This window comes from Musa acuminata, chromosome BXJ1-6 (genome assembly GCF_036884655.1).
Source record: "Musa acuminata AAA Group cultivar baxijiao chromosome BXJ1-6, Cavendish_Baxijiao_AAA, whole genome shotgun sequence".
NCBI classification, from domain to species: Eukaryota; Viridiplantae; Streptophyta; class Magnoliopsida; order Zingiberales; family Musaceae; genus Musa; species Musa acuminata.
Window position 1 is genome coordinate 35,557,501 of NC_088332.1, and position 19,526 is coordinate 35,577,026.

At 50.4% G+C, this 19,526-nt stretch overlaps 1 protein-coding gene across 1 annotated transcript; it reads right to left on the reverse strand.

Annotated features, from left to right (window-relative positions):
- Positions 1–4,668: 4,668 nt before the first annotated feature.
- On the reverse strand, positions 4,669–5,892 carry LOC135677508 (uncharacterized). Its single transcript, XM_065189867.1, has 2 exons — positions 5,207–5,892; positions 4,669–5,122 (listed from the first exon to the last, which is right to left on the reverse strand). The coding sequence occupies exons 1-2, from the start codon at positions 5,890–5,892 to the stop codon at positions 4,669–4,671; spliced, it is 1,140 nt and encodes a 379-aa protein (XP_065045939.1).
- Positions 5,893–19,526: the final 13,634 nt, after the last annotated feature.

Sequence of the window (19,526 nt, forward strand, 5' to 3'; positions counted from 1 at the left end):
CTCCCGGGCGGGGACTTCTCGTCTGTACGTCCGGACGGGGAGCCTCGGCTTGGTACCTGCACAAAGGTCGGGTCGGGGTGCTCGACCCGACCCCTCCGACGATCACGTTAGAGAATGAAGTGGGGGGTGGTTTCTTGGTCCAGGAAGAGTCCCCTTCTCCCCCTAGCTCGGGGGGGTTTATAGGGGGGCTCGGCATTATCAGGCGCGCCATCCCCGTCGGTCAGGGCCGTACCTCTGATGGCGTCCGACATCACCGAGGAGGTTGCGTGGGGGGCCGGGGGATCGCAGGGTATGGGCGAGCTTCAACCGTTACCTGCTTCTGTCTCGTCCGACTGTGCTGGGTCCACCGAGGGGGCTGGGGGCTCAGTGAGGCTGGCGTCCGGACGCAGACCGTCACCCCCATTGCTCCCCCTGGGGCGTCGCACCTGCCCACGTGCGGGGAACGTTGACGGGAGTGGGATCTGCCATTTTTTGTCATATCATATCCCCCCCCCAAAGGAAGCCATGGCTCGGCATCGGACGGAGGGGATTCGAGGTATGGCTTTGATCGGTAAGCCGTGGTTCTTTTCGCGGTTCATGATTGAGGCACATGTTCAGGGCAGGTAGGCCGTGCTGCAGAGGCGCTTTGGGTGGCATGAAGCCGGGGAGCACGTCTCGGGCGGGCTGGCCGCGCCGAGGAGGTGGTCTCGGGAACATGCGGTCGAGGGGCACGTCTCGCGCGAGCTGGCCGCGCCGAGGAGGTGGTCTCGGGAACATGCGGTCGAGGGGCACGTCACGGGCGAGCTGGCCGCGCCGAGGAGGTGGTCTCGGGAACATGCGGCCGAGGAGCACGTCTCGGGCGAGCTGGCCGCGCCGAGGAGGTGGTCTCGGGAACATGCGGCCGAGGAGCACGTCTCGGGTGAGCTGGCCGCGGCCGAGGCCGAGAAGCACGTCTCGGGCGAGCTGGCTGTGCCGAGGAGGTGGTCTCGAGAACATGCGGCCGAGAAGCACGTCTCGGGCGAGCTGGTCGCGCCGAGGAGGTGGTCTCGGGAACATGTGGTCGAGGAGCACGTCTCGGGCGAGCTGGCCGCGCCGAGGAGGTGGTCTCGGGAACATGCGGCCGAGGAGCACGTCTCGGGCGAGCTGGCCGCGCCGAGGAGGTGGTCTCGGGAACATGCGGCCGAGGAGCAAGTCTCGGGCGAGCTGGCCGCGCCGAGGAGGTGGTCTCGTGAACATGCGGCCGAGGAGTACGTCTCGGGCGAGCTGGCCGCGCCGAGGAGGTGGTCTCGGGAACATGCGGCCGAGGAGCACGTCTCGGGCGAGCTGGCCGCGGCGAGGAGGTGGTCTCGGGAACATGCGACTGAGGAGCACGTCTCGGGCGAGCTGGCCGCGCCGAGGAGGTGGTCTCGGGAACGTGCGACTGAGGAGCACGTCTCGGGTGAGCTGGCCGCGCCGAGGAGGTGGTCTCGGGAACATGCGGCCGAGGAGCACGTCTCGGGCGAGCTGGCCGCGCCGAGGAGGTGGTCTCGGGAACATGCGGCCGAGGAGCACGTCTCAGGCGAGCTGGCCGCGGCGAGGAGGTGGTCTCGGGAACATGCGGCCGAGGAGCACGTCTCGGGTGAGCTGGCCGCGTCGAGGAGGTGGTCTCGGGAACATGCGACTGAGGAGCATGTCTCGAGCGAGCTGACCGCGCCGAGGAGGTGGTCTCGGGAACATGCGGCCGAGGAGCACGTCTCGGGCGAGCTGGCCGCGCCGAGGAGGTGGTCTCGGGAACATGCGGCCGAGGAGCACGTCTCGGGCGAGCTGGCCGCGCCGAGGAGGTGGTCTCGGGAACATGCGGCCGAGGAGCACGTCTCGGGCGAGCTCGCCCGCGCCGAGGAGGTCGTTGGCCTTCCCCTGCAGTGACCTTTGGCCCGCATTTATGACAGGGTGTTTGTTGGACTTCCCTGATGCGACGAGTGAGGGTGCGGATGAGCTGTCAGCCGCTGTGGGGAGACGAAAGGACGTCTCTCTCGGCGGGACCTTTCCCATATAACTGGCGCACTTGGCCTGTTTCACGATTCTCGCTGCTGAGCTTTGGACTTCGTCGCCCCTTCCATCATCGCACCTTCTCCCCTCCTACGCCGTCCTTCCCCAGTTGCTCCCTCGTCGTCTCTCTCGTTTCAAAGCCGGTAAGGATGTCCCTCTTGCCTGTCTCCTCACCTTCGTCCCTTGATGGAGTCCGGGAGAGCACGCCTCCGCCCTCCCCAGACGAGGAGGCGGCGCGGGCCCTTGAGGCTCTAATGTGGCCGCACGACCTTGACTCGGTGGTGAATGGGTCGTCGCTGGAGAAGCTCTGGGAGCGTTTCCACATCCCGGAGGAGTTTGTCCTGGTCGCGCCTGATCCGGGGCAGCGGTCATACGACCCGATCCCTCGAGGTTTCGCGCTGACCCAAGATGCCCTAGAGGCTGGGTTGCGCCTCCCCCTTCACCCCATCATTGTTTCCTATCTTTCTTTGTGGCGGATTTCGCCTTCCCAGGTGGCGCCTAACTAATGGCGCTATCTAGTAGCGTTCTTAGGGGAATGTTATTACGCCAACATCACCCCTACCCGAAACCTCCTTCTCTCTTGTTTCCGCCTTCTCAAGGGGCCGGGGGGCTATTTCGTGTCAGCCCGAGCTGGCTTTCGCGTTGGGGGAGCCCCTTCGAACAACAAAGGGTGGAAGGGGCGGTTTTTCTATGTTAGCTGGTCGAAAGATTGGGGCTTCGGAGTTCGGTGGACGGTGAGGGTGATAGATAACACAGTCCCGGATTTGAACGACGAGGAGCGTCGGGATCTGAAGAGGCTTCGGGCAATCCTTCCCGGTTCTCAGGCCATCCGAGCTATGACCGAGGAGTGGCTGGCCGAGGCGGGTCTTAGCCCGGCTTTCGGGGGTATGTTTATAGCGGGTGTTCCTCGTGTCTTTGTTTGTTTCCGCAATTTGTGATGGTTTGCTTGTTTCCTCTGTAGGAATGAAGCTTTTGTCACTTCGCGGTGGTCGCTCATCGTCGGCTTCTTCCCTACGCCCGTCCGCTGCCTCCTCCCCGCGCCCCGCCGCCGACCCGTTGCCCGGCTCGGTGGATGCTCCATTAGAGATTCCGGAGGGGCGCCCGTCAAAGAAGGCGAAGACGGCTGGTCCCGGGAAGGCCAAGGCAGGGGCCACCCCTTCGTCAACCGTGGGCACAAAGCGGACCGTTCGGGACGAAGGGCCCTCCCGAGTTGATGGGCCTAGCCAAGGGGCGGCCGGGAAGAGGTCGACCTTGCCTTCGGTGGACGACCTGTGCGGGCTACGCGCGGGGGCTGACGAGCCCCTATGGTCGTTGGTAATGGGCGAGCTTCCGCTGGGGGAGGCTTCCGACCCGTTGGTCGCCCACTGGGAGGGGCTGTCCCGAGGGGACAAGGTATGGGCCGGGGGAGATCCCTCGGCTGCTTTTCTTCGGGGCGTGCTCCACCCCGACCTGGCTCGGGACCTGTACACCTTGCCTTCGGAGGCCATGCTGAATAAGGCGGGGAGGTTTCTGACATTGGTGAGTGCTTTGCTAATTCCGGGCGTTCCTGTGACCGTGCGCTAACCCTCCCTTTTCTGTGGTAGGGCCTTCACTACTCGACGGCGCTGATGGACCGAGTGCGTGACGTTGGGCAGGTAATCTGGAACCTCAGCGAGCTCAACTTCGATCTGTGCCGTCAGCTAGAGGAGGTTCGTGCCGGGTCGGGCCCGGAGGCGGTAGCAGCCGCGGAAAAGCGCACGACTGACTCTGAGGAGGAGGTGACGCGTCTGAAGGCAGAGCTCGAGCAGTCGGGCAATTCGGTCAAGGAGCTTCAGGAGCTTCTCCGTTCGGATCGGGCCGAGCTTCGCCTTTTGGAGTCGGAGGCGCTTGGCCTTACCAAGAGGGCGGAGAAGGCCGAGGCTGAAGCCCGCGCAGCTTCGGACGCGCTAGCCGAGGAGGTTCGCCTTCGCCCGTCGAAGGATAAAGAGGCGATCGAAGCTTACAAGAAGTCCGAGAACTTTGAGCTCGGTTTGACCCGAATGGGGCGAGTATCCTACGAGTATGGATACAGAATCGCCCTAGGTCGCTTCGGCTCATGCCCTCCTGGCTCCGAGGTGGAAAGGGATCCCTTTGCCTCCCATCCCGTGGATCTGGAGGTGGACATGCCGGAGGACGTGCCATTCGACGACCGCCCGAAGACTCCGGGAGAGTGATGAGCGTTGTTTTTTGTATGTCGGAGTCGAGGTCGAGGGTGTGAGGGGTTTTCTGTATGAGTTTTGGTTTCTGTTCCTCATGGTTATGGTTCTGTATCCCCTCCTTTTTAAGAAGACGATCTTTTCTTCTGATTTCCGTGTTTGCGTAGTGCCTGCGTCTTCAGATGAAGTATTTTCTAAGGTTCTGTATGTTCCAAGTCCGGGGCACGGGGTCGCCATCCATTGTGGCGAGTCGGAACGTCCCCGGTCGGGATACTCCGATGACCCGATAGGGTCCTTCCCACTTCGGGGCTAGCTTCCCCCTTGCTTGGGTTGGGTGGCTGACCTCGATTTTGCGCAGGACCAGGTCCTCAATCTTTATCGACCGGGGTCGCACCCTCCGGTTGTAGACCCTTGCTACGGCTCTTTTGTAAGAAAGAGCTTTCTGGTGTGCGCTGGCCCGTCGTTCCTCGAGCAGATCCAGGTTGGATCAGAGTCCTTCACACGAGGCCTCTTCGCTGTAGCTTGCTGTCCGCGGAGTTGGGACGGCTACTTCGGATGGTAATACGGCCTCGGTCCCGAACGTGAGGCTGTAGGGAGACTCCCCGGTCGGGGTCTTGGGGGTAGTGCGCAGCGCCCACAGGACGCTCGGGAGCTCATCGATCCAAGCCGATCGGGCAGCGGACACCCTCCTCTTGAGACCGTCGACGATAGACCGGTTGGTTACTTCAGCTAGCCCGTTCGCCTGGGGGTAAGCCACCGAGCTGAATCTCAGCTGAATTTTGTGCTCGGCGCAAAACTCTTGGAACCTCCTTCCGGCGAATTGAGGTCCATTGTCGGTGACGATGGACTGGGGCAGGCCAAACCGAGTTATGAGGTTTCTCCACACGAACCTTTCCACTTGTGACTCCGTAATGGTGGCTAGGGGCTCGGCTTCGACCCACCTGGTAAAGTAGTCCACTCCTATGATGATGTACTTCCGCTGGCCGGAGGCGGGTGGGAGAGGCCCGAGTATGTCCAGCCCCCACTGCGCGAATGGCCAAGCACAGTCGACGGGGGTGAACAGGACCGCCGGCCGCCGGGAGATGCGGGCGTGCTCTTGGCATGAGCTGCATCGCCGCACGAAAGCTTTCGCATCCTGGCGCATGGTCGGCCAGTAATACCCCTGTCGGAGTACCTTGTGCGCCAGGGCTCGTTCGCCTATATGTTCCCCGCAGGCTCCTTCATGCATGTCGGACAGAACCGTCCGGGCTTCGTTCGGCTCTAGGCAGCGTAGCAAGGGGCGTGAGAAAGATCGCTTGTACAATCGTCCTCCTTCTTCAGAGTACCATGCCTGTGTCCGACGCAAGCGTCGAGCCGCTGTTTCGTCGTCGGGTAGGGTCCCGTCTCGCTTGAAGCGTAGCATCTCTTGTACCCAAGTGGCCGGCGCGCCGTCCGTGACTGTGGTGACGACCTCTATGGCTCGGTGGGGGAGCTCTTCGGCCTCGGGACGAGCCCTGGGGGCCGAGCCGGACGCCAGTTTTGCTAGGGTGTCGGCTCGCTGGTTCTCGCTCCTGGGAACATTCGACAATTCAAAATGGACGAACCTGGTGGCAAGGTTTTTTACCTGCGCCAAGTATTTCGCCATGGTCGAGTCCCGGGCTTCGTATTCGCCATCGAGCTGCCTGGCCACCAGCTGTGAGTCGGTGATTACGCGTATGTCGGTCACCCGCATCTCCAGTGCCAGTCAGAGCCCCGCAAGGAGAGCCTCGTATTCTGCTTCGTTGTTGGTGGCCCTGAACCCGAAGCGGAAGGAGCACTCAATCGAGCGGCCGTCAGGTGTCACCAGCACCAGCCCTGCGCCGGCGCCCTTTGCGTTGGCCGACCCATCTACATGGAGAGTCCACGTGTCGTGCGGTGGCTCGAGTTCTTCGCCTGTACTCGGGGTCAGCTCCGCGATAAAGTCTGCCACGGACTGGGCTTTAATGGTGGTCCGAGGTGTGTACTGTATGTCATGCTCGCCGAGCTCCACTGCCCATTTGAGGAGGCGCCCTGCAACGTCGAATTTAGACAGAACGAGCCGAAGCGGCCGGTCAGTTATTACCTCTATCGAGTGGGCCTGGAAGTAAGGGCGGAGCTTTCGTGCTGACAGGACGAGCGCCAGTGCCAGCTTTTCGATTGGCAGGTAGCGTTCCTCCGGTCGGCTTAGCATGTGGCTGACATAGTATACCGGCAGTTGGTCGCCGGAGTTTTCCTTGACTAGAACCGAGCTGACCGCGTGTTGAGAGGCGGCGAGGTAGAGACTCAATTTCTCCCCTGGGGAGACTGACACGAGTCGGGGGAGGTTGGCCAGGTGTTGCTTCATCTGCTCGAAGGCCCTTTCACATTCCGCCGTCCATTGGAAGTTCTTTGGATCCTTCAAGGCCTTGAAGAAGGGGAGGCAGCGATCTCCCGATCGGGAAAGGAAGCGTGATAGGGCGACTAACCTCCCGTTAAGGCGTTGCAGGTCTCTGATCGTCCGAGGGGGCTGCATGTCTATGACAGCCTGGACCTTTTCCAGGTTGGCGTCAATCCCTCTCTCGTGTATGATGAATCCGAGGAATTTTCCCGAGGTTACGCCAAAGGCGCACTTGGCAGGGTTGAGGCGCAGGCCGAACCTTCGTAGGGTGTCGAACGCTTCAGCCAGGTCGGAAGGATGGGCTTCGGCTGTTCGGCTTTTCACGATCATGTCGTCGACATATATCTCCATGTTTCGTCCAATCTGGTGGGCGAACATCCTGTTTACCGTCCTTTGGTAGGTGGCCCCGGCATTTTTCAACCCGAACGGCATGACTTTGTAAAAATATATCCCCTGCTCGGTGAGGAAAGCTGTGTGTTCTTGGTCTTCGGGTGCCATCCTGATTTGGTTGTACCCGGAGAAGGCATCCATAAACGAGAGACGGGCGTGGCCGGCTGTGGCGTCGACTAGCTGGTCGATCTTCGGTAGGGGGTAGCAATCTTTTGGGCAAGCGTTGTTGAGACTGGTGTAGTCAATGCACATCCGCCAGCTTCCATTAGGCTTTTTGACAAGGACTACATTGGAGAGCCACTATGGGTACCTGGCCTCTTCTATAAAACCGGCCGCCAGAAGTCGGCTTACCTCTTCTCGGATGGCAAGTTGCCGATCTGGGGCCTGCCGTCTGGGCCTTTGTTTCACCGGACGGGCATCGGACGAGATGTTTAGGTGGTGTTGCGCGACTTCCGGGTGGACTCCTACCAGGTCAGACGGCGTCCACGCGAAGATGTCGGCGTTGGCTTGCAGAAGGTCGACGAGCTGCTGTTGCTCCTGTTCGGGCAGTCCTGACCCGATTTTGACTGTTTGGTCGGGCCTGCCTTTGATCAGCGGTAAGTCGATGGTGGATTCCTTCGGCTCGGGGCGAGGGGTCGGTTTTTTTTCCCTCCCGGGGGTCCTCCAGCGGGGATTGGACCCTTGCTCTCTTGTTTAGCGACACGGCGGTTAAGTAGCAACGCCTGGACTCCCAGGAGTTCCCCGCTACTTCTCCGACCCCATCGTGGGTCGGAAACTTGATGGTTTGGTAGTAAGTTGAGATGACGGCTCGGATCTTGTTGAGGGTTGGCCGTCCGAGGATGGCGTTGTATGCCGTAGGGAGGTCGACCACTAGAAAGGACGTCATCACTGTCTTTGTCCTCGGGAATATTCCCAAAGTTAGGGGCAGGGTGATAACTCCTAGTGATGAGATTGAGGCGCCGGTGAACCCCGTGAGCGTTGAGCATACCGGCTTCATGTTCTCCTTTACCAGGCCAAGCTTTTGGAAGGCGTCCCAATAAAGTATATCGGCCGAGCTTCCAGTGTCGACCATGATCCTTCTTACTTGCGCGTTGGCGATTCTGGCTGATATCACCAACGCGTCATCATGTTCGGCTGGCTCGGGTCCCCCGGTCGGGAAGGTGACTTCGGGGCCTTTTTCATGTTTGGAAGCTTCGGTTCGAGAGGCCCTGGCGTAGGCCTTTCCGCCCGCCGTGGAGTTCCCTCCGGACGCTGGCCCGCCGGTTATGACGTCTATGTGCCGCTCGATGGGTCCCTCCGGGCGTGGCGAGAGCTCCTTATCTGGCCGGAGGTATGAGCCGAGGTGCCCTCGGCGGATGAGCTCCTCAATTTGCCTTTTTAATTCTCGACACTCCTCGGTGTCGTGACCGGGCTGTCGGTGGAAACGGCAGTATTTGGAGCGGTCCGCGAGTTCGCGCGGGCTATTCATCGGGTGAGGATCTTTGAGAAGGCCTTTCTCCTTGATGTGGAGAAATATTTTGGTCCGGGAGGAGTTCAGGCCTGGGGGAGGGGACCTGGGTACCGCATCGTCGAGTCCGCCAACCCTACGCCGGGAGGTAGCGGGCTGTTGCTGCCGGGGCTGCTCTGGCTTAACCCTCTTGCGCTCGTCGCGCCTTCCAACCGTCCATGCTTCAGCAGCGACGAACTGGTTTGCGCGTTGTAACATTTCGGGTACCGAAGTGGGGGGTCGCTCCACCAGAGACTAAAAGAATCGGGTAGGCCGCAGGCCCATCATGAATGCCTGCATCATCAAAGAGGGGTGAGCGTCAGTCAGCCCACGAATTTGTATGGTGAAGCGGTCCACGAAGTGAGAAAGGGGCTCATCCTCCCTCTGGTTGAGTCCGAGGAGCATTGCCACCGATGGCCTCGGCTTGGCGTGAGCCAGAAAGTTAAGTTCGAAATCCTTGGCCAACTGGTCGAAAGAGGCGATGGACGCGGTCTTCAGATTGCTGTACCACGCCTGGGCTGGGCCTCGCAGGGTTGTCGGGAAAGCCCTGCACATCAGGGCGTCGGACGTCCCATACAGCGCCATCTGGGCGCGGAAAGCGACTACGTGGTCAGCCGGGTCGGTGGCGCCATCATAGGCGTCTAACGAAGGGAGTTGAAAATGCGGCGGGATCGCTTGCTCTTGGATCTCGGGGGTGAAAGGGGACCCCTGATGTTGCTCGGCCCCCGGGTCTCCCCTGGTCCGGCGAACCTCACACTGCACCTCGTCCAGTCGGCGGCCTACGAGGCGTAGCTGGGCCCACAGGCCTTCCGCCGAGTTTGAAAGCGGGGCCACGGGCGTCGGGTGCGTCGCTGGATCCTCCGCTCCTCGGTTCCCGGGTTGGGTCGATTGGCCCGGAGGCGAAGCGGGAGACTCGGGAAGCGGTGCGGGGTTCTGGGCGGAGGACCGTTGCCGTGGTGGAGGCAGGGTTGAGTGTGAAGACGTCGGAGGAGAGACCAGCGGGATGATGGTTTGCATCACTCCCGTGAGAGCCCGAACCTGGTGTGTGAGGTCGTAGAAGGCTTCAGGCGGCACGGGGGACGAGCCACCAGGATTGGCGATGGGCGGCGACAGGCCAGGGTCGTTGAACAATCGCCAATAGCGCTCCGAGATCGCAGCGGGGCGCTCGTCCCGAACCCCCTCGTGTTGGGGATGCTCTTCCGTTGCGTCGGTCGTGTGCGACCTGACGGCTGGGGGTTCGTCGGAGTGAGCCTGTTGATCGCCTGACATTCGGACCGGCCCTCCTTCTAGCGCCATTATGTTAGTGTAAACACCTTTTTCTTAGCCGTGACCCGGGGGGTCGTCTCGGCTCGTTCGGGGGTCCGAATGGCGGGGATCTCTCGGGGCGTTGCTCGTCTCTACTAAGGCGGTCGGGGGCAGCCTCGGTCTCGGGGAGATGCTACGACTTCTCCCGGGCGGGGACTTCTCGTCTGTACGTCCGGACGGGGAGCCTCGGCTTGGTACCTGCACAAAGGTCGGGTCGGGGTGCTCGACCCGACCCCTCCGACGATCACGTTAGAGAATGAAGTGGGGGGTGGTTTCTTGGTCCAGGAAGAGTCCCCTTCTCCCCCTGGCTCGGGGGGGTTTATAGGGGGGCTCGGCATTATCGGGCGCGCCATCCCGTCGGTCAGGGCCGTACCACTGATGGCGTCCGACATCGCCGAGGAGGTTGCGTGGGGGGCCGGGGGATCGCAGGGTATGGGCGAGCTTCAACCGTTACCTGCTTTTGTCTCGTCCGACTGTGCTGGGTCCACCGAGGGGGCTGGGGGCTCAGTGAGGCTGGCGTCCGGACGCAGACCGTCACCCCCATTGCTCCCCCTGGGGCGTCGTGCCTGCCCACGTGCGGGGAACGTTGACGGGAGTGGGATCTGCCATTTTTTGTCATATCAAGAAGTCCTTTATATATTACAAAAAGCATTTACTAACTGAAAAGTATAACCAATACATCAAACATCTTCCTAATGAATAGTTTATTATATTTTCTCTATTTATTCCTTTGATATCTTCGTTGAAGCTTTTATCGATGCTTCATCTCCTCACCTTTGTCATATCAGTCCTATGTATTAGCTATAATACACCTCTTGGCTCTCAACCATTCTCTTGATATTATAATTTAAGCAATTCGAATTTTGATCCACAAACATTGCTTCAACTCGTTAGTAACTTTGGCTCTTATGTGGGGACAATGAGTTGTGCTAATCTTCACTAGTACCAACACATCCTTCGGTTGAAGGAAAAGAAATACATTATTATCTACTAGTCCCTCAAACATCTCATGTCAACTAAATTGGATATATGTCTGTTGGAACTTTAATAAGTATCACCTCATAAAATTTAAAGTTTTAGAGGTATTTTTCTTTGTAAAATTTGTCAATCAATTCCTCTTCTGCTTGATCATTACCTCAAAGTAGGTTCATATCACCTTGACTTTCCACTACCACTATGTTGGAAAATAAAGCAAATAAGCTACCTTTAGTAGAACTGATCATTATTGGTAAGGACTTAATAGCTATCATATGTCAGTAAGTCTCTTTAAAGGGTCTTTAAAAATGTGCACGACTCCTTTGCTAAATAAATAAGAGAATTGGAGTACTTGAATTTACTTATTCTCTTAAAAGTTGAGAAGACTAAAATTACTTAACTTCTCTCACCTCCTCAAGAGTTGTACTTTATGCAACATATTAGTTATTAGTATTGGTTTGCTCCTTGCTCATACTTATATGTAGCACTTAAAGTGTTACACTCCTTCCACTGATTTAACTATTATAATTCGTCTTTTTATTATTGTCAAACTTTCGGAATGCAGGAAGCATTATTTAAAAAAAGAAAAATTTCATCACAACTCAAGCAAGTTTCTGTATTGAATTATATTATCCCTAAGATTGTATCACCTGCGCCATTGTTTTTGCCACTTCTTTGAGTAGAAAAGGGTATAACACTATGTAATACCTATTTTATTCCTTGGTCAAGCATTATTATGTCAACCTAAAGTACCCCACTTCTGGGTATCTTGATGAGAAACTTTTCAACACGTCTTATAAAGTGTCATGGATATTACCCATTTGCTTGATGTTTGTATTTAAAGTTTTCATCTTTTCAATCCACTTTATAACTATGTACTTTCTCCTCATAAAAGCAAAGGATGGGTGGCTCTATGGAAGTCACCTTTATAGTACCATGGTGCTCTTTCGTGCCCTCAATTATACTATTCATTATTTTACATCCGGATTCTTTTTCATCATAATTGGTAAATCACCATTGTGATATTATGGTACTCCAATTCTATCTCCATTATAACTCATATTTGATTTTGGATAGCTGAGTCACTTTGGACTCATCTTTACTTCCTTGCCCCCTTTAACTATCTGTTTCAGTACTTCTATATTCTCCAAGTAGTTCACCTTAATCAACAAAAAGATAAATTACACCCTTGTATTATTTCTATTCTCATTTGTGTCCTCAGTAGCAATATTCACTCGTTCAACCTTGTCCATAGATTTGTCGAGCTTCTTCGAACTAATATGAGCTCTAGAATAGTCCATTCTTTATCAACTCTAATTATACCTATGTATGATCAAGTTTCTCATAGGACTTACTAGTACTTATGCTTGGAAAATTTATCTCTATAGTATGGCCCACCATTCACCAATATCCAAAATTTTTATCAGATGTAAAATTTGGTGCATGCATGGAAGATTCACTTATATAGTACTATGACATTCACTCCTAGAATTCATAATTTTTCTTTTTGTAGTGTTGCTCACTAAAGTATTTGCTCTTAATAAATCTAGCCATCCCTCTATATGATTAAGTCTCTCATAAGACCTCCCAATGTATGTCATTTTGCCTTGAACTATTTCATTATGATCCATTGTACCACATCGCTTCTTGGTAACATCATTATTATACTATAATCTTGGTATGGTGAACTTCGATTGTGATCTCTTTTTATGTAGCCTCTATCAACATATCATAGGGCCTTTGTCACTTTAGAGGATATTCACTCCTTTAGCAATTGACTTGCGTCCACCCTCACTCAAGGTTACTCATGGATGAAGTACTACTCTGGACCAATCCTTAACCCAACATTTTCAAAATCTATTAGCTTCATCGAAAATTAATGCATCATTGTTTAGATCTAGGTCTTTGTGCTTAATATAATATTTGTTGTTCACTCGTTCCATTTTAACAACTTTAATAGTAGCATCTAGATATATTCTTCAAGAGAGCATGCCTTTGTGACCTCTTGTCTCATGCTAAGGCTTTTTGACTCCAACTTTATCACTATAAGTTGAGTTGGCCTCTCATATTAGTCCTTCATCAATTGCCTCATTGAGATAAGGTGCAAGTACCTAGGACTTCGGCACCATGTAAGATGAGTCCACCCTAATTAGAATAGGAAAACTAAGAAAGATATGATTTTGCTCTTGTCTCTATAAGAGTTTATGTTTTCAATCTCTATCTTCCTCATTGAGATAAGGAAAGTTTTATGAAGTTAGTGCTTCTACTCCATGTTCTATCTTCTAAATCAAACTTACTTTTTATGGCCAAAAAACTTCACTATGTCCTACCCAAGTTACTCAGCTTCTCAGTTTGTACTAAGATGATGATGGCCCTTGTATCCATCACTCCATGAGTTTACCCTCTATTGAGTCCGATCCTTATTAGCTCCAAATGTACTTTTGTCTTTGATATTGCTTTCGGTCATTCCCCCACTTAATCTTGCAAAAGGCACCCCCAACATATTATCTTATATAAGATCTTGTGATGATTACTCGTCGGTTGCTTAATTCGGGCCCCCTCATAGCTTTATGGAGCTTTCATCCTAAGGTATCTCCCTCAGCATGTGTGGTGTGCTACATATGACAACTCCTTTGAAAAATTAGGGACTTATCCCTTGGATGCTTATCTCGTCGGAACAACTTTTCTCTTTCTATACTTTCGTTTAGAAATTTCTAAGACCAACATCTCTTTAGACTATCTTGTCTTACTAAGACATAATAATACATTGTTGCTATTGCAATCATACTTTTTAGATCATGACTCTTTACTAATGTAGTCATATGTTATGTCCTACAAGGCCTAGAAATGTGTTAAACTCATTGTACAGTTTAAAGTCTTATAGACATATCCTTTTTCCTCATGCCGAAGGAAAAATTTTTCATGCTCCATGGTGCCAAATTTCAATTACCTTGGGACACCCATAAACACCCTTGGTCCGTACAAAAGATATTGCAAGAATATCGAGGTCTTCAAGTGGATAATTTCTCTTACCTCTATGAACTTTGCATAAACTCCTTGGGTCATTAATCAATCCATCCCTACTTGCATAGCCTCATCATTTTTCAACAGTCCTTGCTTATATTAAGCACCATCAAGTTAGGTTGATAATGTCGAGTTACAACTTGAATACAGTTATCCTAACCATTGTATACTATATATTCTTCCTAGATTATTTATCCTCGTGGTGTCTCATATACAAAAGATTTGTTATTCCTTTGAATGTCAAGTGGAATAGTCATTCCTATGAATGTCAAATAGAATAGTCATTCCTCTGAATGTCAAATAGAATAATCATTCCTCTGAATGTCAATATCGAATGTATGCTCCGTTGAGAGGCACCATTCCCTATGTCTCTATGTCCGTCTCCTGCAAATGATCATTTGTGTTGACTATGCTTCATGCAACCCTATTAGATCCCTCATGTTATATACTAAGTGTTTCTTAGTATGTTTGTTCTGTTATAATATATACCATTTATTTTGGATTTAGCTAGTTTTTTTTAATTCGTGCAACACCCTTGCATGTTAGTCCATAAAGGATTGGCCTTCCTATAACCTCGCAAGATCCCCTAAGGATATGCAAATAAGAAAACGAGTTAGTAGAATTGTTAACTCGAGATCTCACGAGCAGTAATTTTAGCAAACACTTAATACACAATGCAAAATATAAAAATATTACAAGTCTTGAATGGTTATATGACAAAGGGTTCAAGACAGTCTATGCATAAAAGTCTCTATGAATGTGTCCATGTGGCATCACTATGGAGTCATGTGATAGACCAACCCAAGACACTATCCTAGACCCTCATCCAATAATATGCTACCTTGGGGTCTCCAAAGGTCCAAAATGGTTGACATTTTGAGATCACTTTCCTTCGTGGAAATCCCTGCAGGTTGAAGGCTCTATTTTTCTAAACTACCTCTACATAATAATTGTGGCATATAAGTTGTGCTTATAAATTAGGAAGAGATACAAAACGTATTGAAAATGGGGATATCCAACCTTCTCCAAATCCCTTACATACCGTCTAAGACATGAACAAATAAAAAATATATAGATATTATAATGAACATCTTTGCTACGTATATATAAATAAGATATGATAGAGCGATAGTCGTTCGTGACCGAAGGGGGATACTACAATTGTCGAGCTCTACAATGGTATACACACTTTGTGGCCATAACTTAGGCCATGCCTAGTCATGACTTCACCTCATCAAAGAATAAGCAGTTGTAATATGATGTGCACCTGATCGACAATATTGAGTAGCCTCCTTACGAAAGCATGATATAGTTGTCGATGTAGATTGGAGATGCCGACCTACCTTGTCGCCCCATCGAAGCATAGTCAACTGGCGCAACTCCGAATGCTGCCACTCTGACATGCCAAGCTATTACTACTTGTTAGTTTGGCAAGTCCCACATAATCCCACATCAGGAAAATCAAGTTTGGTATCTCCTGTTTAAACTATAAATAAGGGTCTGGGCTTTGAAGTCAGATGTACCATAAGAAAACCTAATTGTTTGCTTTAGGCTTTTCTTGTTTAGTAGTTTCAGGTGTTTTATGGCATAGGAACATCTTCCTAAGGTATTTGTAATAGTCTCTTTTTTATATTAGTGATTTGCTCCTCCTTCGTCCGTGGATGTAGGTCAATTGATCGAACCACGTAAATCTGGTGTTCTTGTCTCTTTTATTTTTCTGCTTTATTGTCTTTATTGGGTTGCCAAAATTATCCTTTGGTAAATTTTCTGGGGCTAGCTCTAACAAACTAGTATCAGAGCTTGGTTTCGGGATCTTTTGGCAACGATGACAATAACAAATATTGTTATCGAGAAATTTGACAGAAATGTCAACTTCGGCATGTGGCAACTTAAGATGGAGGCCATTCTAGTTCAAGATGGAGTTGATTTGGCACTACAGGGAGCTGAGAACATTCCAGATGGTACATCAAAGGAAAATCTTGCGGGTATGGATAAGAAGGCTCGATCAAGCATTATTCTAAATCTCTCTGATGAGGTTTTACAGGAGGTAGCTACGGAGACTACGGCTAAGAGCATGTGGGACAAACTTAAAACCTTATATATGAAGAGGACAGTGGAGAATCATCTCTACTTGAAGCAGAGTTTGTATATGCTTCGGATGACTGAAGGTACATCTATACTCTTACATCTTGATAAATTTGATTCCTTAGTTATGGATTTGGAGAATATATATGCGAAAATTGATGACGAGGATAAGGTTGTATTACTTTTGTGTTCTCTTCCCCAATCCTTTAAGTATTTCCGTGATACTATGATTTATGAAAAAGAAACAATTTCGTATCAGAAAATTAAATCTGCACTAAAATCTAAGGAGCAAATAAACAGGGATATCACTGGGGAAAGTAGAGGGAATTAGGCTGAGGGTCTGGTTGTCAGGGGGAGAACAGATAAAATGGAATTTGATAATAGTAGATCTAAATCTAGATCTAAATCCATACATAAAAATTTGGAGTGCAGATATTGTCATAAAATGGGGCACATTATTCCGGCAAACTCCTGGACTTGCGACGATCCACTTGGCGAGTTCCGACGAGCTTCTTTGGCAAGCTTATGGACTTCTCAGATTTGTTCCCGTAGAACCTCCGACGACTGTCCGAACTTCCGTCGAACTCTCAAACTCCCAACGTGATCATTGTCTTGACTCCCAACGTGATAATTTAATTAAAAAATAAATTAAAGCAAAAGGAAAAAATTATTGAGAAAACTACTAAGTCCACTGAAGCTAGTGTACCAGCTGATGAGAATGATGGAAACATTTTCTTTACAACTTGATGAGGGTAATAATGGCAACAAGACTCGGGTTGACGTCAACTGCTCCGGATGACGCCTCACGCCTCAATCGACCTGACAGCACCTGATCAAACTGACCAGAACGCCGGCCAAGGCGCATTAACGTCCTGCTCAGGCCCAACCCTTCACGCCATGCCAACACCGCTGTCAGACGTGGCCGGGAGTACGATCCTACTCCTTGCAAAACAGGCACATCCGACACAGTAAGTCACTCTATAAAAACCCCGCTCCTGAGAGGAGACGGGGGTGAACACACACAAAAAAAACCTCTTCACATCATCTGACTTGATCGTCGGAGGGGTTGGGCCGAGCTTCGACCCGACCTGTGTGTAGGTACGACGACGGAGCTACTTCCCCATCAACGCCGAGGAGAGGGACCCTTCCACGTGGGACGTCCCAACGAGCCTCGACGTGATCCGATCCACACGACCGCCCACATCAGCAACCCCGAGAGATCTTGAGCCTGATCCCCGCCATTCAGACCCAAAACAAGCCGTGTCGGCCCCGAGGCCATGGTATAAAGTTATTTACACGAACACTACTGATGACAGGACAAGGTCTAAAAATGAATGGATTTTAGATTTGAGTTGTTCTTATCACATGTGTCACAATAGAAAATTGTTTTCCACATATGAATCTTGTAATGGTGGAATTGTTTTGATGGGCAATAATGCCGTGTGTGATGTTGTTGGTAGAGGCACAATACAAATTAAAATGCATGATGGTATTGTGAGGACGCTCACTAATGTTAGACATGTTCCTAATTTTAAAAAGAATCTCATCTCTTTAGGCACCCTAGAGGCCCTTGGGTGTAAATATGCAACTGAAGGTGGAATTATGAAAGTTTCTAGAAGTGCCCTTGTTGTTATGAAAGCTTGTAGGTTTGGTAGCTTGTATATTTTGCAGGGAACTACTGTCACAGGCTCAGTTGCAGTCTCGTCATCATTATTGTCTGATTCTGACATCACCAAATTATGACATATGCGTTTGGGTCATATGAGCGAAAAAGGTTTGAGCATATTGAGCAAAAGGGGTCTTCTTTGCGGACAAAGTCTTGGGCCACTAGATGTTTATGAACACTGCATTTTTTGAAAGCAGAAAAGAGTCAGCTTTAATTCTCTGGCAGTTCACAAAATGAAATGTACTCACTATATTCATTCAGACCTTTGGGGTCCAACTCATGTTCAGTCTAAGGGTGGTGCCAAGTATATGTTAACTTTCATTGGCGATTATTTCAGAAAAATTTGGGTTTATTTTGAAGCATAAAAATGATGTTTTTCTAACCTTTAAGCAATGGAAGACTTTGATTGAGAAGCAAACAGGTAAACAGATTAAGCGGCTTCAAATAGACAATTACATGGAATTTTGTGAAAGTGACTTTGATGAATTCTGCAAAAATGAAGGAATTGTTCGGCATCGCACTGTTAGGATGACGCCTCAGCAAAATGGTGTGGCCGAACGTATGAATAGAACACTCTTGGAGAGAGCAAGGTGTATGATCTCAAATGCAAAGTTGACAAAGGACTTTTGGGCAAAGGTGATTAATATGACATGTTACGTTATCAATTGCGCTCCTTCTGTAGCATTTAACTTTAAAACTTCTGAGGAAGTTTGGTCAGGTACTCCTGCTGATTACTCTAATTTAAACATTTTTGGGTGCCCAACATACATGCATGTAAATGAAGGAAAATTAGAGCCTCGAGCGAAAAAGTGTATTTTCCTTGGGTATGCTTCTAGCGTGAAAGGACACAGATTATGGTGTTTTGATCCGAAATCCTCAAAATTTGTAATCAGTAGAGATGTTACTTTTGATGAATTGTCTATGTTATCTTCCAAAGAGGAATCTACTAGTTGTACAAAGTAAAAGTTGAACTCTTCTACTCAAAGAATGCTAGTAGATGGTCCCGAATCTACTGACAAAGATGATATAGAGGAAGAGCAATATTCTATAACCAAGGATAGACCACGGAGTGATATTCGACCACCACAAAGATATGCAAATTTGGTTGCATATGCTTTGTCTGTTGTAGAAGAAACAAGTGAAGTTGGTGAGCCTACTACCTACTTAGATGCAGTTTTTTGTGATAATTCCGCTAAGTGGTTGATTGCGATGAATGAAAAAATTGAATCTCTCCATCGGAATAGAACTTGGGATCTTGTGAAGTCGTCTTCGGGTAAGAAAATTCATATGAAGGACAATCTAGCTGATATGCTTACGAAGTCTCTTTCGATTTTCAAATTCAAGCAGTGCTTGGACTTAGTTGGTGTTCATTGTTGGTGATTGCCCATTGGAGTTTTTGTGAAAAAGGTGGAGCAAATTTTGTTGGGACATGCCAAGGTGGAGATTTGTTCGTTTGGCAAGTCCCACGTCAGGAAAATCAAGTTTGGTATCTCCTGTTTAAACTATAAATAAGGGCCTAGGCTTTGAAGTCAGATGCACCACAAGAAAACCTAATTGTTTGCTTTAGGCTTTTCTTGTTCAGTAGTTTCAGGTGTTTTATGACTTAGGAACATCTTCCTAAGGCATTTGTAATAGTCCCTTTTTTATAGTAATGATTTGCTCCTCCTTCGTTCGTGGATGTAGTTCAATTGATCGAACCACGTAAATATGATATTCTTGTCTCATTTATTTTTTTGCTTTATTATCTTTATTGAGTTATCAAAATTAGCCTTTGGTAAATTTCCTTAGACTAGCTCTAACACTACTCGCCAAGCACGACATAATAGTTGAAAGTCTGTGTTGTTCGGTCACGTAGCTGCAAGCTTGCGGAATGCTGTTTGGCACTGCCTTTTGTCTTGCCGATGGCTAGTAGGTGGTGCGGATCGGGCACACATTACGACACACACTGATGCAGTGTCGGGCATCCAACACAAATTTATGCGGTGTTTGGGATCCCATTACGAACTTTGAGTCGCCAATGACACCTCCCCAGACTCAGTC